Genomic DNA, 24,233 nt, shown 5'->3' on the forward strand with positions numbered 1-24,233 from the left:
TCTGTTATGTAGCTAATCATTTAATCATATTTTTATTTTTCTTTCTGGAAAATATGGCTTATTCTATCTAAAAAGAAGAAGGACCAAAGCAATAATAAATTTATTGATATGAGGTCTAGTGTGTATCATTGCACTGAACACTAAAACTCTGGCCCTGAAGCAATAACGTCCTGAGGGGAGGGGGTCACTTTCCATGTATGCTGGTGTAAGAGGCACAAGTGAGTGGGGCTTAAGGAGATGGGTGGGGGTTATGGTACAAAAGGTGGAGCTCAGGGGATCATGCGGTTGATTGCTGGCAGTTTTGAGCACAGTAATCGACACTGACGAAACAGACTTTCCACTAACAAACACTAATTCTCTCATTGGCAATACCGTTCTCGTGAACATGGCTGACAAATATAGAAAAGGAAGGAGATTAGAGGGAGAGAAAAGAGATGGAGAATATCTCTAATTGATTCGTACAGCTGACAGCAACGTAGACTGAAAATCTAGTTAACAAAAACATTCACTGGTAACGGAAAAACACAAACATCAGAAGTGTCCTACCCATGTAGTTTTACGCAAACTAGACAGTTTTAAATACCAATTGAGCGATAATGACAATAACACTTCGATCAGAACAACTACAGGAAGCAGGCCAGCAGTAGTCAGAGGAAAGGGGCGGGGCAGACAGAAAACGGCAGGGCAGACGATAACGGGGCAAGGTAGGCAGCTGCTCTGGTTTTGCCAAACAATGGCTAAATATTACAAAATATTCTATCAACAATATTCACAGTTAAACCAAGGCTTGATACACATTGTAATCACAAAATGTCAGAGACGCCTTGTGCTTGTAGTCAAAGAGTTTCTAAAAACACTTTCATGTTTCTCTCTTTCTCTCTCTCTTTTTTTCTATATTACATAGTAATGTCTGATAGGTCACGACTAATGTTATAAAGTCGGCTCAACGTTTTGGACTCCGGGAGAGACAGTGGCTTAAAGAAGAAGGAAACTCTCCTCCCCCTGAGAGGCACGGACTGTGTGAGAGGCTGAGAGTTTGAGGGATGATTCAGTAATTCTTACAAACCCACACACACACACACACACACACACACACACACACACACACACACACACACACACAGACACACACACACACACATATACATTGGGGGTAAAAACATTCAAGTTCTGACCAAATTGACCTAATTCTGACCAATCATACATATTCCAAAAATAAAAACTTAGCACGGTTTAAGAAACAGTGTCACACTCATACTGTCTCCCTCTGACCGAAAGCAGATTTTTTTTCTTATCCTTTAGGAATTATTCTAGATCAAAATACAACTTAATTTGGATAAAGAAAGCCGAGGCTGTCTGCAACGTTGGAACAGATTAATGGACTGATATTAAACAAACAAGACTCACGGATGAAAACAAATGCTTGACCTCTTGCCTCCATCTCTAGTCAAAATATGAATCTTTCTGACGATTTAAAAAAAACGGTATGACCCAACAGAAAACTAAGAGGAAAAAAAGATGAAATGTTTAATGCACAGTGACACTGCAGTGACACCCTCAACATTCACATCGTCCTGATGGAGAGTGATAAATACTCATGGTCGTCCTGTTGTTGCTTTCTCCTTCTCTCTCATTTAGACGCATTCTTGTTGATCTTCTATTTCTTTCACAGAGTCTGATTCAGTGCACTTCTTCTCCCACTAGGGGGCAGGCTACTCATCAGTTTCTCTTCCTGAGTTCTGTTGTCTCCTACAGCGCAGAGATTTTAACCACATCAGTGCCAGGGTTCGGAAGAGGCGGAGCGTCTGGGTTTGGAGGGGGCGGAGCGTCGGGATTGGCTCGAGAGTTGTTCGAGGGAGGGGTTGGGATGCTGATGATTGCCGTGGTAACCAGTCCACTGCTCTTGCAGTTCAGACTCCCAGATTCATCAGACATCAGATTGAGACTGGAACGACTGAGACAGAGAGAAAGAGACAGAGGTCTTAACACACTTTTCGCACTCTCACTTGTTTAATTTGTCTACTAATTGTTCATGAAATGTCCAGTGGACTAACAGTGGACATGCATTTATAACTTATTTAGTATTGAACCAACAAGTGTCACATCTGCTTTTATTTATTTTTATTTTTTTGTGAAAATATATGTGGGTGGAAGTTACACATTTTAAAATGTTAATACAATGACAGATTCCTTTGATTTGCTATGGTTAATTTCAAATATAGCCCTTCATATATAAACATAATAATACATATAATTTTTTGCCTTATTTGCCAAAAATTATGCACCAAATATGCAGTTTGCATGTAATATTTACATTATAACCCTCACCTTCTGTTGAGATTGACTCTAATTTTATATTTGGTGCAGGGCCGGCCTGTGGCATAAGCGACATAGGTAGTCGCCTAGGGCACAAAATGACTTCCCCTGGGGGCACCAGGGAAGTTTTTTTTTTTCTTCTTGTGATCATTGTTTGCTTCTTGTGAACTGTCGCTAATTTCTGAAAGTTAACATAATTTTAGTACTGATCGATCACCGGACTTAAAATAATTTTTGAATAAAATAAAATTGGCATCAACGAAAAGTAAGATACGACAACATGTCATGTTGGACTAATTTAAACACTTTCTGCATCATGAATGCATTAATTATATATGGCGCACCAAGTTAAAATAGTTTTGCCATTTATGTGCTCTTAAAGTATCATTTCTAAAAAATGAGTGAAAAAAGAAAATTATCAGGGGCACAAGGCAGGAATTTTCGCAAAGCAGAGGAGCAGAAAGAAATGACAATTTAGAGGTAAAAATCATAAGACAAGGATTGTGCATTAGCCCATGAGGTTTATGTAGCCTAGTATTTTGAAATATCCTTTTAAGAATATCTTAACTGGCAACACTGACACAATGGAATGTCTTTGCTTGAGTTAACTGCTTATTTAAATTTTATTTCATTTTATTTATTTATTTATTTTTACAATAAATTGAAGCTTCTGTAATGTTTTTTTAATTTCAGTTAGGCTACATTACTGCTATATATATATACAGTAACGTCTTACAGTAACATACCCTGAGTACTCTTATTCTGAGCAGACTGCATGCTTGCATGTGATCTGCGAGGTATTTATGAGCTATTCAGACAGGCTAACCTAGAAGCAGCTTCTTCAGTTTGATGCTAAAGTCAGACTTAAGAAACCTCAAATTAACTCCAAAATGAAAGAACTGCTTATTATCAGAACATTTTTCATAAAGAAAATTAAGCCTTTTTTTTGGTACCATTACCATTTGTCTGTTGTGACATTATTTTCATGACAGTTTTTTTTTTTTTACATGTTTTTTGACGTTTTAAGCAGTTAAACATTTCCCACTATTTTAAATGTCCTGTGTGACTCACCCTCAAAGGGAAAACATGAATGTGCTTTTTTAAACCTCAGTTTTTTTTTCTATTGAAACTGACTTTACCGTTTTTATATTTGGAGTCTTAGACAACCCAATGATGGATGTGTTTAAAAAGTAGTAATTTTTAAATGAATCAATTTCCAAATTCTTTTCTGATCCAACCTCAGTAGACTAGACATAACTGTTCTGTATCTATTTTTTTGCATTAATATTATTTAAATTATTTAAAAATTATCTAATTTATTGTTGGATAAATTGGATAAAAGCATCTGCCAAATGCAAATGTAAAAATGTATTATTATTTAGTGTTAAAATATACATCACTATTTAAAAATTTTGAGTTATGTTTTCCAGTATTAAATGTATTATATATATATATATATATATATATATATATATATATATATATATATATATATATTCAGTATACATTACATATTTGCTATATATATATAGATGTCTATAATCTAGCATTTATAAAATGAAATAATTAAGATTAAGTATGTCATTTTCGACAGCATGCACAAAATTGAAATGAAAGGTATGGGTATGCTTATCAGAGTGGGGCAGAAATGTAAAATCTCTCCTAGGGGACCAACAGAGCCTGGGCCGGCCCTGGTTTCGTGCCCTAATAAAGATATTAAAATGGTTTATGGTAAAATGGCTTATGTCTATTTTACACTTTGTTTATATTGTCATAGGTTTTTAAATGTAGTAATTAATATTTCTTATGATGGATTTACATAGTTTTAGATTGAAAGTCTGGTTCTGTGATTAGGGTAAACAATTAAAACTATAAATTAAACAGAATTCAAGAAGTAGCAAAATGATGAAGGCATGGTTGTTAATTAATATATATATTTTTTTATAACAGCTGTCATGTGACCTTCACATTCACCTTATGTATCAATGCAAAAGTAAGTTATTTTCTGTGAATGAGTGAGACTTCTGTTTATTGGCCACTGTGGAGAATAAGAATAACAGTTGTAAAAAGATTTGTGAAGCTGAAGCTGATGACACCGGAAACCTTGCACGTTAAAGTTACAAATGGCTGCACCTGATCTAATCTAAAAAATAAAAAAATAAAATTAATTGGATAATATGAAAAAGTTTAAGTCTTTTAGCTCTAATAAAAATCAACCCTTAGAACAATACAGTGTATGAAAAATGAGTGCTAACCTGGTATTAAGTGGATGCTGTTCCCCACACTGGATGTGCAAGGTGCTGAGCTCCTGCAGGTTGTGCGTGTGTGAGTGTGTGTTTGTGGCACTGAGAGGCTGGATGTTCTTCTTGGTTCTCCGAGAGCAGCAGGTGCCTGTGATGCCCTCTTCACTGGAGAGAGAAGGACTCTGCGATGGGAAGTTCTGTAGTGCTGTCTGCAGATACCCCTGTTCATACAGTCGCTCGTCCACAAACTCATGATTCTGAAACACAGTTTTATTTACTGTTATACTGTAAGCCTTTTTTAAATTCCTTTTACTTCAAAGCCTTTACATGCATGTTAACCTTTAAATATAAAAGAGAATATGAAACAGCAGTGATGCATTTTTACTTCAGTAATGTAACAAATGAGAACAAATCAGAATCAAATCAGTTCATTTTTATGTTAGATGTGTCTTACACAAGATGAGTTTTTAGATGTACAGTATTAAATAAAGAGAATATCCAGTGACTATTGTATAGGTGGGACTTGATTTGAATAAATTGGCAAACAGTAAAACTATGATATTAGTTAATACGATTTTTTCATGTCCATGCCTTGATTACATCATTGCTAAGAAATGCCATTTCAGAGACAGAGAGAGTTATAATGCTTTGATGAAAGACCATTAAATCAAACTTTTTAGACTTGTGACAGAGCATAGAGCAACATTTACATTTTGTATGTCCTATATCTGCTTTTAAATATCAGTTGTGAAGTTTTTGAGAATTTTTTTTTTTTACATGAATTTACATTTGTTAAAGTTGCTCTAAGTATTATTTTTAACCAATAGTAAATGTTTTCATGAAAGTGTAATCTATTAATGTAATCTTTAAATAGTAAAATACTGTACCTTTAAATATGAAGGTTCTGTAAAATGTGTGTTTTTTTATTTAAGTGTAGTGCTTGCTTTGCTTGTTATTAGGCAGGGCTTCTTTTTGTATTACACAAGTGCAAGTATTAAAATTAATTAAAATAATACAAATAAAAAATGCCTACCTTTTAAAACTGACCTGGGATCAGTCAGACACTCGTTAAATCAATGCCATCTAGCACGAAGGCTCAGAATTTGAAATGTTTTGAAACCAAGGTTTGAAGCCTTGTTTGTTCACAACACGTGATTTGACGAGTTTGAGACACATTCTGAACCACTTGTTCGAAACAAAAGATTTGTCAAGTTTCATTTCGTAGTGTTTCAAAAGAAGCCACCACTACTTCTGACTGACCGTGGTTTTCTCCAGGCAGTGCAGAAGATGGTGATGTTGACTCTCCAGCAGAGATGTGGTCTTCTTCAAGTGCTGGTCCTCCTCTAAGGAGCCCTGCAGAAACACACACAAAACATTTCCGTCATTTTTATGGAATCACCACATTTTAATGCAGGAATAATGAAGTGGAGACAGGCACAGTGTGTGTTGTTTGGCTCAGTACCTGTGGTGAAAGTTTCATCTTGTAATAAGGGAGCTGCTGTTGTGTAAGAGTGGGAGGGAGAGACATGGAGAGTGGTTTACTGCTTTTGGAAGGAACTTTATCCATAACAGAGCAGCACAATATATCATCCATAACTTTAAATAAACATAGCTTGGGAGAAAGGAAGGACGAGGGGCCTCAGAGGACTGGGTGAATCAGAGTAATTCCACTTTTCTGTTTCACAAATCAATTGGTACAGTTACTAAAACAACACATTGCTGTTTCTTTTATTGTAAAGCTTTTGCCCGGGAGCTTGTTCTGGCAAATGTGGCTAAACACATACACTGCTCCACATTTTTACTGATTCCATGTCTTAACACGATGCAAGCAGCAGTGAGTCAGTGAATCAGTGAGTGATGTGTGGGATGAGAGGGAGACAGAAGGAAAAATAAAGATATTGATAGAAATGAAGAGAGAGCAAAATTAGGCGTCTTACAGTAACATACCCTGAGTACTCTTATTCTGAGCAGACTGCATGCTTGAATGTGATCTGCGAGCTATTTATGAGCTATTCAGACAGGCTAACCTAGAAGCAGCTTCTTCAGTTTGATGCTAAAGTCAGACTTAAGAAACCTCAAATTAACTCCAAAATGAAAGAACTGCTTATTATCAGAACATTTTTCATAAAGAAAATTAAGCCTTTTTTTGGTACCATTACCATTTGTCTATTGTGACATTATTTTCATGACAGTTTTTTTTTAACGTTTTTTTTGACGTTTTAAGCTGTTAAACATTTCCCACTATTTTAAATGTCCTGTGTGACTCACCCTCAAAGGGAAAACATGAATGTGCTTTTTTAAACCTCAGTTTTTTTTTCTATTGAAACTGACTTTACCGTTTTTATATTTGGAGTCTCAGACAACCCAATGATGGATGTGTTTAAAAAGTAGTAATTTTTAAATGAATCAATTTCCAAATTCTTTTCTGATCCAACCTCAGTAGACTAGACATAACTGTTCTGTATCAATTATATACATATAAATTATAAATTATAAAAGCAAAAGGATAAATTGGATAAAAGCATCTGCCAAATGCAAATATAAAAATTTATTATTATTTAGTGTTAAACTATACATCACTATTTAAAAAGTTTGAGTTATGTTTTCCAGTATTAAATGTATTTTATATATATATATATATATAAATATATATATATATTCAGTATACATTACATATTTTCATGCTATTATGACAGGCTGAAGGCCTCTTAGGCTCCACAATGAAGCTCAATTTTGTCAGGTTCCCGTCTGCTTCACTCTCTGGACCTCTCTGAGGACGTTCTGTGAAAATGGTTAGCTGTCTTTGGAGTGACCTGCAATCTGTCTCTGTACTCTCTGCATGTTCCTCGAATGCATTTGGCGCATTCAGAGAATCGCAGGTTTTTTTTTTCCAGGAAGGCATTTTATAGGAGTTGGACAGCTTTAAACAACCACTATGATAAAGACCAGATCTCCCTTTCACACACATATGCTCACAGCCTACTCACTGATGAGGGTGTTTAGCAACACATGAAGGCATTTTCACATCAGTTCATCACTCTGTCCTGATGAATTAGATGTCCCTGAGTTAACTGAGCTGATGTTTGTGCAAATATGCAAACACAAAAATCTCATAATTGCTCTTAAGTACTGAGAATTGGATCATCCAATGTGAATCTCTAGCTTTAAAAGTGTTTAAGGCTAGAGATTCACATTGGATGATATATATATATATATATATATATATATATATATATATATATATATATATATATATATATATATATATTTAACTCTGCAGGAGTTCTTGTTGACAACCATGCATAATGTATGAAAAATAAATAAAAAAACACCAGAAGTCAAACTGAAGCAAAATATGGAAATAATGAGTATCAATGTGTGTGTGTGTGTGTTTTTATTTGTGAAACAACATGTGTGTGTGTGTGTTTTTCTTACCGTTAACTCCAGTGATTGGTTGAGTCCATTTCGTTTGCTATGCAGGAAGGCGCTAGAGCTGCCATTCTTGGAAATTCTCATTCGGGCCAGTTTGGCTTTCTGTCAACGCATACATACACAAAGGAAGTTACAACTCAGTCTACCAGTGCTTTTCCGTCACAAAGGTCTACGGTTCAATATGATCCCTGTTAAAAAAGGGCAATTCAGATCAAAGTACTTTAAGAAACAAAATGGATTTTCACATAGATTGCTGTCCGTCATGAGATGATGAAAAATGCAAGTGGCTTCAAAAAAACAACCGAACCAATCTGAACTACCAGCCATGCAGTGAAAATGTGCAAAGATCAGGGGAGAAGAAAGCAATTGCTCGCTTGCTCTACAAAGAATAAAAGAATGGTAATTTAGAGAAACGCAGCTGTGTAATGCTTAATTACAGTAAACGTCTTGTGTAATGCTGAATTACAGTTAGCGCAGCTGTGTAATGATAAATGATAGAGCAGAGGTTCGCATTCCCTCAGTCTGTGCCATTTCATAGGCACAGTATGGATGATGGGTGGAAACCAGCAGTCAAATCCTCTGTGGAACATCAAATTTTAATATTTACAATGAATGAGAGTATTTTAATCTTCTCAGATCCAGAGGCATCAAATGATCCGATTTGCGCTCTCATTCTCTCGTCATCTCATAGAAAACTGATCCTCTCTCTCGTTTCAGTTCCCTTAAGATGTAAGAAGCTTTATTGACATGATAAAAAGGGTTTAAGTTGGCAAAGCATTAATAAACATTATGTATACACTAGATTTATGTATTTTTGTGAATGTGTTAGGGTGTTGTGGATGTGTCAGGGTGTTGATATGTGGTCAAAAAGGTGTTTTCAGTATATCGCTTTGCAGTTGCTATATGTAGTTGGTTTCTTGAGTGTTGCTAGGTTAAGTTGAAGGGGGGTGGGGGGGGAGGGGTTAATAAAGGCCTTCTGAAGCGAGGCGATTTGTTTGTGCAAGAAAAATATCTATATTTAAAACTTTACAAACCATCTCTTGCTTCCACTAACTGTCATATGCACGATCACGAGAGATTTGAATTCCAGTGGATGATGTAGGACGTAGGCGTAGCTAAATCTCCGGTGAGAAGTGACGAAGGCTGAAGCGCAGAGGAGAGAGCAAAACAAAACACCGGTCATGAATTAGAAGTACAAAATGAGGATTAGTAAAGAAAAATGTAGAAAGATTTCGACATAAGCCAAGAGAAGACTGGCTTTCCTTTGCTTTAAACAAAACTTGGTTCTCGCGAGACTATTCTCAACGGACCTTCTGCTAATCCCACGTCATCTGCTGGAACACCTCTCTCTGGTGAATGTGAGCACAACAGTTAGCGGAAGCTAACAGATTATGGTTTATAAAGTATTAAATATTTTTCTTAGACAGACCAATTGCTTCACTTCAAAAGGCCATTATTTACGGTGATGGATGGACACACTTTATTTTGCTTCAAAGTCTCGACCACTGCCATGACATTTTTTAATATAATTCCTATTGTATTCGTCGGAAAGAAGAAAATCATACATACCTAGGATGGCTTGGGGTTGAGTAAATCATGTTTTATGCATATAAAAAATCTTGTTATAATTTTACAGGCAAGAATATTTAGTAAAAAATTATATAAATAAATAAAAATGATTTGAAGCTAAATTATGCAGGACAAAATGATGACAGAATTTTTCTTTTTGGGTCGACTATACCTGTCCAAGAATGTCTGGACAGTTTTACTGGAGAACATGACAACATTTATTTTCTTATTTCCTGCAGGGTTGTATTTGTGTTTTAATAATCTCATTTAGCTGTGTTTTCATTCTCTCATACACAAAGAGGCTTTTGTTTGGCCCCCTGTCAGGTGTGTAATAGGACCATGTAGCTTGATTTTCTAGTTCATGGAGCTTGTCAACTTCACACGCAGGCAGTAAGTGTTCATAGCCAGGACTGCTAATAGCTCAGCTAAACGCTGGAGATCAGCTCCATAACAGAAAAACACCAGATGACCAGTGTTTTGCACGCCTATAGTCACAGTACGTTTATATAACACAACCTCTTGTCCACTGTTAGGGGTCATCGGCTCACCCACCACAATTGATCTACACAAATAGGCTGCGGATACGGATACGAATTCACAAATGCATTTCATCCCAATGAGTGTTTGTATGCGTGTGTGTGTGTTTTTAAATTATTGAAGAGGAACAAATTGTGTCTCAATTGCATCAGAGACCTCGTCGAGATCAAACCAGTATTCTGATGTTCATTAATTTCTCACGCACACACTTGAACACAAAGTGAAAGAACATACACCATCATTAAATCCCTCACACACAAACACAGATGTGAGTCCCTGTGGGTGAGTGGAGTGCTAACTCTGCTCTTTTCACAGGAGATTGCCATCACATAATGGAATCAGTTTGGGCCTCTGAGACCGTTTGTGTTTCCAACAAATGCTGCAACAATTTTCAGCTATCATGGGAAAAAAATGAGGAACATTTTTTCCTGGGGATCTGCCCCTGCAGAATGTGAGATGGGGAACAGCCGCAGTAATGCCGAGGTTCTTTATCAATCTGACAGAATATTGCTGCTGAGAACAGTTGTTCAGGACTAGGTGAAAGCTAACCGCACTACAGTATGCTGAGATTTGAGATAGACCAAACAAAGCAGCAAATTCATAGATTACATTTCAGTTACACATATACAGTTTTATAAAGCTCACTGTGACAAACCTCATGGCAGTGGTGAGGCCAGAAGTCTGCCCTCTAATTTTATCAGGAATATTATAAAGCAAACTGGTTTATGAGGCAAATTTGTGGTCCGTGACCAATTTCAATTCACTGTAATCATATCAAAGTGTTCCTATTTGAAATAAAAATACATTCTTCCTACACTATGTATTCAGTAGAAATATGTTAATGTGCCATAAAATGCAGTTTCATTTTATTTCCAAGCTATTGTTATTCTGGTTGATTTGACTGGATATACAAGATGTTAGTCCAGGTAGATGGTGTTCTTCCCTTCTGAAAAATAGGGGCAGTTTAGCATATTTTTAAATGACTTATAATATGCTAATATGCCAATAGAATATGGTTTAGAAGAAATACTTGTGTTCTAACTGAATATAATGTTTTCAGACAATTACATATTAATTTAAATTGAAGGAATATGTATTATAGTTTTAATTTATATTAAAGAAACAGTTCACCCAAAATTGAAAATTGTCAGTATTTACTCACCTTTTCTCTCTTTTGCTGAACACAACAGAAGAGATGTTTCAGAAGGTGGGTAATCAAACAGTTGCTGGTTTCCTATGACTTTTAAAGTATGGAAAATTAAAATAAAAAATATGGAAGTCAATGGGGACCACAAACCATTTGGTTACTCGCATTCTTCAGAATATCTTTGTGTGTGTGTGTTCAGTGGAAGAAAGAAACTCATACAGGTTTGGAACAACCTGGAGGGTGAGTGATCCATACCTTTGTGATCTATCCTTTTAAGTGCCCTTCTTTTTCACATGAGTTGCCTCGGCTGCATGCCTTCAATCTCTACCCTCCAGCAGAATCGGCAGAGTTTTTCATTAAAGTTTGTGCTAAAGTGTTGCTGTTTAGTCACACTGGATCAGATTCCCGTGGAGTGGAAAAGTGTGACCTCTACGAATGAACCACATAGACATCACTGTGAAAGGAGAGATTCCAAAATCACACACTGTGGATTGTGCTTGGATGGTTTGATCATGTGTCATCCAATCAAAGTATTCAATTCCCTTTATAAATTAAATTGTTACTAGGGATGCTGTCTAGCATGCATCGTGCACAAGTTGTTTATGCCTGAAGCATTGGCTCGAGTGCAAACCACCAAAGAATGGTGTGGAGAGGTGCTAAGAGATGCTTTCTTCATTGCACTGTTCTCTGAAATGACAGGCAGCAGTGCAGAAAAAAGATATCCACAGTGAGTGAGAAGTCAGTGCTTGTCAAACTGTACATTTGCTGTACCCTATAGAGTCACAGTCATTTGTCGCTTAAATCCATGGCCCACCGCAAATCCTAGTATGCCTCCAGCTCTGTAAACTGTACTTAAGCATTTCTATATTTTTGAACAGCTTGCAAGAGTCTCAAGATGCTTTCAACTAGAAAATCAAATCGCATTTATTTATTTAAGTATAGGAACCTGGATTTTATTTGAATAATTCTACTAAACTATTGTTTGGACATTTTCATTCAGTTTAAGTCTTGAGGGCCCCTTGGAGTGCTATAAGCTGTGTTTTCACTGAAATTACCAGGAACAGGAACTTTTTACCCCTAGATCTTTTGCTTTCTGCGTTTCCACCGCGGTCTAAAGTACCTTGAAGATTAGGTAAATAGTCTGGTGACGTAGGTCTGCACGCATTACGCATACAAAGTATGCAAATTTCAGACTTGCATCCTTGATAGTTTGGACTCAGGAGTGTGAACTCCCACGGACGGGACGATGCAAGTCCAGTAATTCTGCAAACAGCAGCGTGCTTGATAACGTCAGTCAGCTCACCTTGGCTACTGCAATTTTCCTCACTGTATATTTACAATAAGATGAAATATGATATCAAACACCACTACCTTTCGTTTTCATTTAAACATATTAATAGCCACAGAAATGTAGTTCAGGGAAATGTGTAGGCCTATAGACTGCATTACAATGAAAGGAAATATTATATCAAACAGTATTGCCTCTTTTTATTTATATTTTCATCTTAACATATTAATAGATTAATTGAATAAAAACCAAAGATTACCTTTTAGATTTACCCAAAACTAATTATATTTTATGTTTCATTACTAGATACATTACAAAAACATTTTTAAATAGGCGTTGTCTTTATAAATAAACCGCAGATTTGAGTTTTAAACAACTACATTCTCACCTGAAATACTTTTAAAACGACATTTCATGCCACAATATCACTAATATTTTGAAAAGTATCCGAATAAATGGTGGTTGAAATCACAATGCTGCGTGAACTCAACCAATCAGCATGTTTAGTGCCAAAATTCCGCCGCCGAAAGTTCTGGACCTTTTAAAAAGTACCACCTCACCAGCAGGGACTTTCTGAGGGGCATTTTTTTACCTGGAACTTTATTTAGATCCTGGTTCCTGCGGTGGAAACACATGGAGTACCAGCCCACAGTCCCTAGTTCCTGGGTAAAGTTCCAGAGATGGAACTCACGAGACTATAGTGGGCCCATGTACCCTGGTTGATATCCACTGCTTTTTATCAACACGAAACAATTGATCTGATGAGCTGTAAAAGCTGTAAAACTAAACAGTGTATGTGAAAACATGGTATATATATATCTCTATAGTTTAATTTTCTAATTAACAAAATGGTACCAGGAACTATAATTACACAACTGCAGGACCAGAACATATCTGTGAATATGTGAGTCAGTTTAAAGGGTTAGTTCACCGAAAAATGAAAATTATGTCATTAATGACTCACCCTCATGTCGATCCAAACCCGTAAGACCTCAGTTCATCTTCATAACACAGTTTAAGATATTTTAGATTTAGTCTGAGAGCTTTCTGTCTCTCCATTGAAACTGTGTGTACGTTCTACTGTCCATGTCCAGAAAGGTAAGAAAACATCATCAAAGTAGTCCATGTGACATCAGAGGGGCAGTTAGAATTTGTTGAAGCATCGAAAATACATTTTGGTCCAAAAATAACAAAAACTACGACTTTATTCAGCATTGTCTTCTCTTTCGGGTCTGTTGTGAGTGCGTTCAAAACACTGCATTGTAGTGATGTCCGGTTTGCGAATGAATCATTTGAATCATTGAACTGAATCGTTTGAAACGGTTGGTGTCTCCAATAAGCATTATTCCACAAATGACTTAAGCTGTTAACTTTTTTAATGTGGCTGACACTCCATCTGAGTTAAAACAAACCAATATCCCGGAGTAATTCATTTACTCAAACAATACACTGACTGAACTGCTGTGAAGAGAGAACTAAAGATGAACACAGAGCCGAGCCAGAAAACGAACGAAAGATCGGACGCGCCCGATTCGAGAACCGAGGAGCTGATGATACTGCGCATGTGTGATTCAGCGTGAAGCAGACTGACACACAGCATGTCTGAAACCAAACTGGTTCTTTTTATGATTGATTCTGAACTGATTCTGTGCTAGTGTTATGAGCGTGGGTAAACCAAAGGCTTGAATCAAGGCCAATCATCACCAATGACGTCATTACGTTGAGTGCAAAAGAACCGTTTTTTTCAACCGGTTTATTGAATCGAACTATCCGAAAGAACCTCGTTTGCGAAAAAGAACCGAGCTTCCCATCACTACCGGTGATCTGAAAACCGATGTAACCGGATCCTGATCCCGATGTAACCAGATTCATTCGTTATCTGGCTCGCTCTGTGTTCATCTTCAGTTCTCTCTTCACAGCAGTTCCCTCAGTGTACTGTTTGAGTAAATGAATTACTCCAGGATATTGGTTTGTTTTAACTCAGAGGGAGTGTCAGCCACATAAAAAAAAAGTTAACAGCTTAAGTCATTTGTGGATTAATGCTTATTGGAGACGCGAACCATTTCAAATGATTCAGTTCGATTTGGTGAACTGGTTCAAGAAGAACTGTTTAAATCGAATGATTAGTTCGCGCAGTGTTGTGAACGCACTCACAACAGACACGGAAGAGAAGACAATCTTGAATAAAGTCATAATTTTTGTTATTTTTGGACCAATTTTTTTTTCGATGCTTCAAAAATTTTTAACTGACCCTCTGATGTCACATGGACTATTTCGAATAAGTTTTTATTACCTTTCTGGACATGGACAGTATACCGTACAAACATTTTCAATGGAGGGACAGAAAGCTCTCGGACTAAATCTAAAATATCTTAAACTGTGTTCCGAAGATGAACGGAGGTCTTACGGGTTTGGAACCAAATGAGAGTTAATAATGACATAATGTTCATTTTTCAGTGAACTAACTCTTTAATTACATAAATACAGTAGTTTACAGCCATACATAGTTTAAAGCTGTGAAACAAAAACATGGAAATGAAAAGGAATGGAAGCTCGGGAAACTTAAGTGGATTTTTATGTCAATTAAACAAAATCTCAGTGCAGTTCAGTTCACAACAAAGAGCAGAAGTTAGATGTCAGTGCTGTGAAAAGTGTATTGTGAGAGGGTTGCTATGTGCTTGCTAAGGTGTTTAGATTATTTTGTAAACTGTCGTTAAGTGGTTGCTGGTATTGCCTGCAGATGTGGCTTGGTTTCCTTTTTTAGTGCAAGGCCATTTAAAAAAAAAAAAGTGATGTTTTTTTTTTTATGATGGCTTAGAAGCAAGAGCACTTCTCCTTAACAAACTGGATGATTTGAGGTATCGGTCATGTCCATTGCATCAATATAGCGTGACAAGTTACGTATCAATTGAAGCTTAATATTAAACGTGGAAAAACCTTGCCACTAAAACATTCACCACTATTTAAAGGGGTGATAAAACACGATTTCACTTTTCTAACTTTAGCTAGTGTGTAATGTTCCTGTTTGAGCATAAACAATATCTGCAAAGTTACAACGTTCAAAGTTTTAAGCAAAGGGAGATATTTGCTTTTAAAGAAATCCATTTCTAAGGACTACAGCAAACGGCCGGTAGGGACTACACGACATTCCTCCAGGGTTGCTGACGTCACTAAGCCCAAAACCCCTCCTCCGAGAATAATAAATTAGGGGGGGCGGGGTGGGGAGCGAGGCCATTTTATATTGCTGTGGAGATTGAGAAGAGTTGTTGTATGCTGGAGTGTCATTGCCGCGATGCCGACGAAACGCTGTTATTTTCATCCGGATTGCAGGTCCACTTTGTTCAGCCTTCCTAGGGACGGGGAAGTTAGGGATCAATGGTTAAAATTTATTTTTAACTCGGTCCCTCAAAATTATTACCCAAATCTCGCTCTCTGTGCTGCTCATTTTACGGAGGAAAGCTTCCACAATCTTCGCGAGTTCAATGCAGGATTCGCCCAACGGCTTGTCCTGAAAGATGGAGCAGTTCCAACTTTAAAAACAGAAGCTGTTTACGGGCCACAACCTGTAAGTATGACTTATTTTTCGTCGATGTGTTTTACTGTAATAGTTTGTATTGCTTATTGTACATTGTATCAAGGAAGTGAACAAATAACAACGCTGTTTGGCTCAGCAAACCAGTTTGTTAAATACTCATTCATGCATTCGACAAACCCCTAACGTTAACGTTACAAACTTTTTTTCTTAATCTCAACCGCGAACTTGGAATTAGTGTATATCATTATTTGATTAGAGCGTTTATGTATTGTTTATCTACATGTTTGTTTATCTGCAGGCATGCTAAACATGGTTCTGTGTTTGATTTGGCTACTATAGTAAAGCCAATGTTTAGTGTTCGTTTTGGGTTAATAGTTATAGCGACAGATATTTGGCTATAAGCGTTCTAAAAATACAAAAGTAATGATTCTATTCAGTACCGATCTTCACTCTTTAATCCAAAAAAATCCCTTTGAGGACTAATATAATTTGTTAGAACAATTATATGAAATTCTTGCTTATGAAGCTTATTTTTTGTGGTCCAATGATTATTATCCAGTAATTATTTTTTTCCTACTATTTTACATGTCAAATGTATGTTTTAAGCTGTAATTTGATCATTGATTACATATTGTCATTATTTCTTACAGACAACATCTCAGCAGGGTTCGAGTTCCCAAGAGCTCCCCACTACATCTACACTTCATGAAGTTGGATGTCAGTCAGACCCTATAGAGACCGAAACTGTAGCCACAGAGATAAAGCCAAAGATGCGATCAGTGGGCACACAACTTTCAATGGGTACATTGAGCAGTTTCCACTTAAGGAGCAAAGGTATGAAATACAGACATTAAATGTGTTTGTGTTACTTTATCATATGCAGTTCTAGTACATATTGTCTTTTTTTATTATATTTGTTATACCGGCTACTGAAACTTGTGTATTAGAAAGTGGCTTATGTTTCTCACTGTAAAAAAATTGTAATAGCATGACAGATGGTTATGAGTTATTGTATTTTTTACTTTTTTTTGTACTTGTAGGCATTCAGGCAACATATTATGGTCATGATGTGGGCACCCAAACAACTGAGATGTTTCCTGATGTGCAGCTGTCTTCAACACCAGTAAGGGGCTCAGTCTTCAGGCCCAGTAAGAGACCTCGTCTGGTGTTAGATGAGGAAGAAGAATCAGAATTAAATGTCGAACCCACCGATTCCACATATAACCCAGATTCTGTTGTTACTGAAGAACTTGCGTAAGATATAAATAGAATTGGCGTAAGATATAAATACATATTTACACACTTTTTTACCAATACATTTGTGTTTAAAAAAATATATAAAACATGAAAGCAACTTCCTAATATTTATTCTTTTTATATTGCCTTAGGATAGATCCACAGCCCGACCACAGCGATAACAAATACATTGTTTTTGAAAGCTGTCTTCGAGAGCTGTTTGTGTCCTGTCCAATTTGTAAGACAAAGTGTGTTGTCCAGAGCAGACGAAGGGGGACTTTTGTTGCATTCACCCAGCTTTGTGAAAAGTGTAACTACTACAGACAGTGGCAGAGCCAGCCCATTGTAGGGAGTACCCCACTTGGAAACCTGCTATTGTCTGCTGCAACGTATTTTACCGGTGGATCTTTTAAACAACTAGAGAAGGTATTACAATTACAATAAAATTCACAAAAAAATACTGTTTCAGTATGTATGTACTGTATGATTTCTATGTTAATAGATTTTCAAGGCCATGAAGCTCCAGATGATGCATTTCGTAACTTTTAGGATTCATGCCAGGAATTTCATTGAGCCTACCATAATACACAAGTGGAACCAAGATCAACTGAATCTTATAAGACAGCTGCAAGAGGGAGGAAATGTTGCTGTGGCTGGAGATATGCGTGCTGACACGCCAGGTACGTTTACAGTATATAAAAAAAAATCACGCCGTTTATTTTATAGTCTTTGAGTTTTCCTAAAATATTATGATACTGATGTTCTCAGTAATGTTCTATATATGATTATGATGTTTACAATAGGACACTCAGCAAAATTTGGCAGCTACACCATTATGCACATGGAAACCAACAAAATTCTGGATCTTCAACTAGTTCAGGTTAGTAATTAAGCATTTAAAAAAAAATATTACATTTTCTTTTATCTGTTATTGTTTATACTCTACTCTGTTTATACATTTGAAATGTTGTGTACCCAACAACAGAACAACGAGGTTGGTGGAAGTTATCATATGGAAAAGGAGGGATTGAAGCGTTGTCTCGATAAGCTCGAGTCTAATGGTTTAGCTGTTGACTACATCGTCACCGATCGCCATCCGCAGATTCAGAAGTACCTGAGGGACCGCAATATCACTCAGTTCTATGACGTGTGGCACTTTGAGAAAGGTTATTATCTTTGTATTATTAATCAATTCTTATTCAGTTAATTGTTCAACCTAACATGTACATTTTTATTTTTGTGGTAATTTGATTATCTTGAAATAATGATTGTACAACCAAGCGTTTACTTTGTACAGGTTTATCTAAGAAACTTGACAAACTTTCAAAAATGAAGGACTGTGAGGTGCTGAAAAAATGGTTGCACAGCATCAAAAACCATGTTTACTGGAGTGCGATTTCCTCTGAGTCTGGGCCAGAAAAGGTGGCGAAGTGGAATTCACTGCAGAACCACATCCAAAATGTACATGTTCATGAGAACCACCTCTTCCCCAAGTGTGAACACCCAGACAAAGTTTCCAGGGATCCAAAAAAATGGATCCAACCAGGTATGACTGTATAGAGAGACAAATGACAATAAAATGACAATAAACTAGTAAAATTGAGATTTTCTTCATATTTTATCTGTTTGGTTACAGGATCAATAGCGCTCCATAAAGTGGAAAAGCTATTATACAACAAGAGAGTTCTCAAGGATATAGAAAAGCTCAGCCACAACTTTCAGACGTCATCACTGGAGGCTTTCCACAGTCTGATTTTGCGTTTTGCCCCAAAGAACGTGATTTTCCCTTTCATAGGAATGTTGTGCAGGTAATAATCTTTGACATATTCAGTAATATTTATAAGCATTGTTTCTAACAATTGTTATGGAAATGTTTTTTTTATTCATTATTTTATTAATATTAATGATCTTTCCCTATAATAAATAATGTTCTTTCCTAATAAGTAAGAAAAAGGTTAAATAGGTTAGGAGCCTTGCCTGTGGCCCTACAGTATGTTATCTATGATATGAGTAGCAGAGATATAAAGAGCTATAAAGCCTCCCATCTTGGCGAGCACTCACATTCTCTTGACTGACTGTGCGACTGTGAGCCTTTCTTGCAAGAAAGAAACCATTATAATCATGGATTGAACATTTGTCTCTTATTCTGAATTGTTTGTTTATTTGTCACAACACAGTCTACTAATCTTCATATTTTATGGATTGTGCACTGATTACAGGCTGTATCTTGCAGCAATGCACTATACTGAAAATGCTAACCGTGAGCAGGCAACAACAACTGAAGGACAGGCTGTGTATAAGATCGTTTTTCCAACGTCCAAAAAAGGGGAATGCACAGCAAAGCCAGTGAAAATAGAACCAACATACAGTAAGTTTGTTTTATTAACAATAATATATAAAAAAAAGCTATAATAAAATAAATATAAGCTTACAAAAAATATTTATAAATATTACACAAATGTTAATTATAAAACAAAGGTAGATTATTTATCAGTAATTATGTAACACCATAGAGTGACTCAGTATTCTGTTTTTTACAGACTATGTGGATGACCTTATGAGCCTTCTGTTACATAAAGTCTTTGTGGACCCCAAGCCATATGCAGAAGAGCTGCATGCAATCCCCATTCCACCTCCTCTGTCATCACAGTATGAAAAACCTTCCAAAGAAGAGGTGATTGCCCAGCGTGTGTCATGATTCAGTCGAGGGGTGGCCGGAACCCAACATACTGTCCCGCTGGATCAGGAAACTGTAGACGGATCCGGTTAACAACACATGAGGGGATGACAACCCTCACACTACGTCCTAGGTAGCCCCAGCACCAGCTGACAAAGCTGCGATAGGCCAGATAACGGAAACGCCTATGGCAGGAATAGAAAACCTCAATATTGTGTATAAAACCAGTGGTATATTGGAAACATGTATATGTGATTTGAAAATATGTTTGATAAAAATGTATATTTTGATTAGTTTTTGTCTTTGAATAACTATATAGTAAATATAAATGTGTAAATATATATATTTTGTATCTATTGTCTTTTATTTATGTTCTTTTACACAACATAATTTCATAAAATTTAATAAATACTTACTCCTCTTCATTTCTGCGTCTCACTGGTCCATAGTCGGCTCTGTAAATATTATTGATATTTTGCAAAGTATACGGATTTAAGCAGTTTGGTTCAAAACCTGGATGCTCAACCATACATTTAGGAGGGTCTGGAACCTCCATCATTCGTTTTACAACCTAAACGGTAATGTAAGACAATGAGAACATACTGTACAATTAACCTATGTTCATCTTTTAAATATGAAAAAAGAATTATACAGAATTAACACGTTATGCATAATTTTGGTAATAGCTTATTACACTACCTTCTGTATTTCTTTGCAGCAGATGTTTTCCTCTTCAATTGGCATTTTTTCACAGTTATTACATGTACACCTAATAAAATATATATATTTTTTAAATAAAAAAGGTTCTTGAATACACTTTTGTTAATAGACAAACACTTATTATTGTTATAAATTAAACATCAACTATTATAATTAGTACAATTAAATTACAGCGTATCTAAAAAAGTATTAGATATCAACAACAAAAAACATACCATTCTGAAACTTCATTTAAACGCCGTTCTTGAACAGGTTCTGCTCGTTCATCTTCATTAAAATTTTCTGGGTCCGATTCGGGCTCAAATTGGTATGGTTTTATTGACGCCATTGTTTCTAATACCACCAAAGCACAGACGACTGGTAAAGGTAAGGGGCGTGACGTTACCGAAAAACGTGCTCTAGGCGGTTAGCGAATCACAACACACTGGGCCAGCTAACCAATCTGAGCCCATTGCTATTTTTGTGGGACTGGCTTCATAGAACCCGGAAACCATCAGACCGTTTTACAAGGAGGGACAGAGCAGTGTAGAGTAAAGGTAAAATATATGAAAAATAATGCGATTTTTTAAAAAACAAAGCATGAACACCTGTTACAGTGCACCCCACAAACACAATCAAGCCTTCGAAAAACCGCGTTTTACCACCCCTTTAATGCTGTTAAAATGAAATCACAGATCGTTCATATTTGCTTTATGTCTGTATGTAAAGCAAGTGCTGAATTAATAATGAATAACTCATTAACATGCAGTAAATTAGCACAGCTAACACTGTTCTTAGGACTAATAAATCAACCCCAATTACTGGACCAACCTTGATCAAAACTATGCTTCCTGAACTAACTTTGAACAAAACTCAGACCTTTGGATCAACCATGAGAGTTTGAGCATTATGAGATCATTGAGTGATCAGTCATGAAAGAATTGTGTGATGTCTAGGAAATGGTCTGTTCTTTTTAGCTTTCTGGCTGTGCAGATTTGCATTAGTTATTAATAAGCTGCCCTGGTGTGTGTAGTTTTATGTAGTCAAAATGTTCGTGAGGTGAGACACAATCAGCTACAGGAAGATGAAGTTAGCGTATAAAATCAGAGACTTTGCACACTTTGATCAAAGTTTCATTAAGCTGATGCTCCCTTCAATGGTTTTGATTTAAACCCAGCTGTCATATCTGCTATGTTCTTAATTCAGAGTCGTCTGGAAAGCCCTCAAACTGAACTAATCTCATAAGGCTAGTACAGATGCGGTAGAAACCAATGATGTTACGCTCTAACAAGTGTCTGTGCAATGCTGGAACAATAGTTAAAGGGGTAGGTCACCAAAAAATTACATTCTGCACACTCAGAAAAAAGTCATATAGGTTTGGAAACACATAAGGGGGAGTAAATGACAAACTCTATGAAAAAAAGGCACAAAAGCTGTCACTGGGGCAGAACCCTTTCAACAGGTACTAATATGTACCTTTTAGGTACCCAAATCTATATGACTTTTTTCTGAGTGTGACCTTTTTTCTGACCCTTTTTTTTCCCCCAGGGATTTTGTCATCATTTACTCACCTTCCAAACCTATATGATTTACTTTCTTTTGTACACATGCATAGTCCACGTCTTTTGAATTGACATTTTTTATAAGGACTTGTTGCTATTTTGCATTCCAAGCACATGCACTGCAGTGCTTATGAGCTTAAATCTGGCCCAGATTGTGACCCAAAAATGTAACTGTTGATGTTGATATTAATATGATGATATTATAGGTCAGTAAATGTTTGCAAAGACTTCATGGTGTTGTCATAACAACAATTAGTAGTTTAATCACATACATATATAAATGCACTTCTAACACCCCCATATAACATTTCTTTTTGTTTAACTGTACATAATTAGGAGTACGGATCACATATGGATTGGTATGAATCTAGAGTACATCCACTAATATCAGATATATAATATTACATTTTTAGGCTGCTTCAGTAATAATGGCCTAGTGATTTGGATTATTAATACATATACACGGTTTTGGTGCAGTACCAGTGCTGTATTTTGGCTACTGGGCAACAGGTGAGAAGGAGGAAGGTCACCTCCCAAAAGTGACTGGTAAAATAAACAAACCCCTCCCCTCAGGTCTCATCTGGGCAAGCTAGTTGTGGAAGGACTGTCATTAGGATGAACATCCCTTCTGGCTCTCTTTCCGTCTCTGTGTCTTTCTCTGTCTCTCTCACATGTCCTTTGGACAGTAAACACAGCTGTTCCTGCGGTGGAGGTTAACTTGGGGCTCAAGGCAGGTTTGTGGTCTTAGGCCACTTTCGTCTTTTTTAACAGCAGGGTGTGTTTAAACACCCACACATACACACAGAACACATTGTTTTAAGAAGGCCCTAAGAGATTTGGTCGCATCAGGCAGCTTTAGTTTGGACTGCGGAGAAAATGCAGCCCTTCAAGCCCAACCAAAACCTTAGGATATGTTAATTCTTCATTAGCATATACTGTATTAAATCCATGACTGCAAGCATAACATACCGCTGAGTGCAGGAGCTGACGTCTCCCTGTCTCTCTCTCTGCACACGTGGGATGTCATATTTGTTGCCTTGACATTGTTTTTCTGTGATCAAGCTAATCTCCAGTAATATTTGCAATTATTAGCATAGCAAAATCAAGCCGAGAGGCACATGGTGATTTAACAGATAATTACGCCCAAACTAAATAACCTTCAGAGAGAGATATAGAGACGTTTTGGAGGAGGACAGGGAGGTACGGTGTGATCGATGGATAGATGCAGGGCATGTAAGCCTGCTGGGAACTCATTCAGAGTCTAGACTCAATCTTTTGATGCCATGCTGCCATTAAACGAGTGACAGGTCATCCCTTCATTCCCCCAGGGAGAAGAGAAAAGCTTAATTTAACATTAAGGCTGTTTGTTTGAGGTGTTATTTTGTACGAGGATGGAAAGGAATGGCGGAGTAGTACTATTATCCTTGATACACCCGGAAACCAACTTTAATAACAAACTTTAATAACCTTATTCATCAGACAAGGGAAAATAGCAGCAATACGGCTGAGTGAATATCAACTGATGAAAGGCATAAAGAACTATAAAATACCGGTGGTAAGACAACAAGCAATTGTGAGAGAAGACATTCCCCTACAACCTGCCCCAGCTGCTCAGACGATCAAAGCTATAAAAGTAGATTTGGGATTTTCGGAGAAGGGTTTATGTATTTTACAGTGAAGCTGGGACTGGAACATCAGTGCCCTGGCAACCATAAAAAATGTCCATGGGATAAACCATTAAAAAGTTTTGGGTTGGTAAGATTATTTAAAATGTTTTTGGAAGAAGTGTTCTATGCTCATCAAAGCTACATTTATTTGGTTAAAATACAATAAAAACAGCAATAATGTGAAACATTAAAACTAAATTTTGTTCTATTTAAATATATTTTATAATGAAATGATTCCTGTGATGACAAAGCTGAATTTTCTGCAGCCATTACTCTTCAGAAATCATTTTAATTGGCTGATTTTTTATTGTTTTCAATGTGGTTT

At 36.6% G+C, this 24,233-nt stretch overlaps 3 protein-coding genes across 8 annotated transcripts in view; 1 reads left to right on the forward strand and 2 right to left on the reverse strand.

Annotated features, from left to right (window-relative positions):
* Positions 1 to 1,449: 1,449 nt before the first annotated feature.
* LOC132114509 (potassium voltage-gated channel subfamily D member 3-like) overlaps positions 1,450 to 24,233 on the reverse strand; it is a 106,957-nt gene continuing 84,173 nt past the window's right edge. For 2 of the 4 annotated variants that reach the window (XM_059522658.1, XM_059522657.1), the window contains exons 4-8: positions 7,995 to 8,093; positions 6,022 to 6,057; positions 5,820 to 5,912; positions 4,572 to 4,816; positions 1,450 to 1,954 (exon numbers count right to left, since the gene is read on the reverse strand). In XM_059522658.1, the coding sequence (XP_059378641.1) occupies positions 1,750 to 1,954; positions 4,572 to 4,816; positions 5,820 to 5,912; positions 6,022 to 6,057; positions 7,995 to 8,093 (678 nt within the window). In that variant the 3' untranslated portion in view covers positions 1,450 to 1,749. The remainder of the gene's footprint in view (positions 1,955 to 4,571; positions 4,817 to 5,819; positions 5,913 to 6,021; positions 6,058 to 7,994; positions 8,094 to 24,233) is intronic. The other 2 variants (XM_059522659.1, XM_059522660.1) reach the window with 2 other exon arrangements.
* Positions 15,755 to 19,186, forward strand: LOC132114511 (uncharacterized). Of its 3 annotated transcripts, none has more exons than XM_059522661.1 (6): positions 15,755 to 16,097; positions 16,718 to 16,868; positions 18,107 to 18,183; positions 18,289 to 18,469; positions 18,601 to 18,849; positions 18,940 to 19,185. In XM_059522661.1, exons 1-6 carry the CDS (start codon positions 15,825 to 15,827, stop codon positions 19,113 to 19,115), a joined length of 1,107 nt encoding a protein of 368 aa, XP_059378644.1. In that variant the 5' UTR covers positions 15,755 to 15,824; the 3' UTR covers positions 19,116 to 19,185. The 3 variants fall into 3 exon arrangements, with proteins under 3 accessions (XP_059378644.1, XP_059378645.1, XP_059378647.1); XM_059522662.1 differs by lacking the exons at positions 15,755 to 16,097; positions 16,718 to 16,868 and adding exons at positions 17,393 to 17,729; positions 17,806 to 17,983 and having other exon boundaries at positions 18,940 to 19,186; XM_059522664.1 differs by lacking the exons at positions 15,755 to 16,097; positions 16,718 to 16,868 and adding exons at positions 17,393 to 17,729; positions 17,853 to 17,983 and having other exon boundaries at positions 18,940 to 19,186.
* LOC132114512 (P2X purinoceptor 7-like) lies at positions 19,933 to 21,018 on the reverse strand. The gene is made up of 3 exons (XM_059522665.1): positions 20,680 to 21,018; positions 20,397 to 20,551; positions 19,933 to 20,165 (listed from the first exon to the last, which is right to left on the reverse strand). Exons 1-3 carry the CDS (start codon positions 20,722 to 20,724, stop codon positions 20,003 to 20,005), a joined length of 363 nt encoding a protein of 120 aa, XP_059378648.1. The 5' UTR covers positions 20,725 to 21,018; the 3' UTR covers positions 19,933 to 20,002.

Source organism: Carassius carassius, chromosome 34, assembly GCF_963082965.1.
Source record: "Carassius carassius chromosome 34, fCarCar2.1, whole genome shotgun sequence".
Taxonomy (NCBI): Eukaryota; Metazoa; Chordata; class Actinopteri; order Cypriniformes; family Cyprinidae; genus Carassius; species Carassius carassius.

Bases quoted from the DNA above. Each gene is read 5' to 3' on its own strand.
- LOC132114511 (XM_059522661.1), top strand. From the start codon at position 15,825: ATGCCGACGAAACGCTGTTATTTTCATCCGGATTGCAGGTCCACTTTG. The intron at 16,098-16,717 runs GTAAGTATGACT...TATTTCTTACAG, and splicing joins CTGTTTACGGGCCACAACCT to ACAACATCTCAGCAGGGTTC. The intron at 18,850-18,939 runs GTATGACTGTAT...GTTTGGTTACAG, and splicing joins AAAAAAATGGATCCAACCAG to GATCAATAGCGCTCCATAAA.
- LOC132114512 (XM_059522665.1), bottom strand. From the start codon at position 20,724: ATGCCAATTGAAGAGGAAAACATCTGCTGCAAAGAAATACAGAAG. The intron at 20,552-20,679 runs GTAGTGTAATAA...ATTACCGTTTAG, and splicing joins GCTGCAAAGAAATACAGAAG to GTTGTAAAACGAATGATGGA. The intron at 20,166-20,396 runs GTAAGTATTTAT...TTCCTGCCATAG, and splicing joins AGACGCAGAAATGAAGAGGA to GCGTTTCCGTTATCTGGCCT.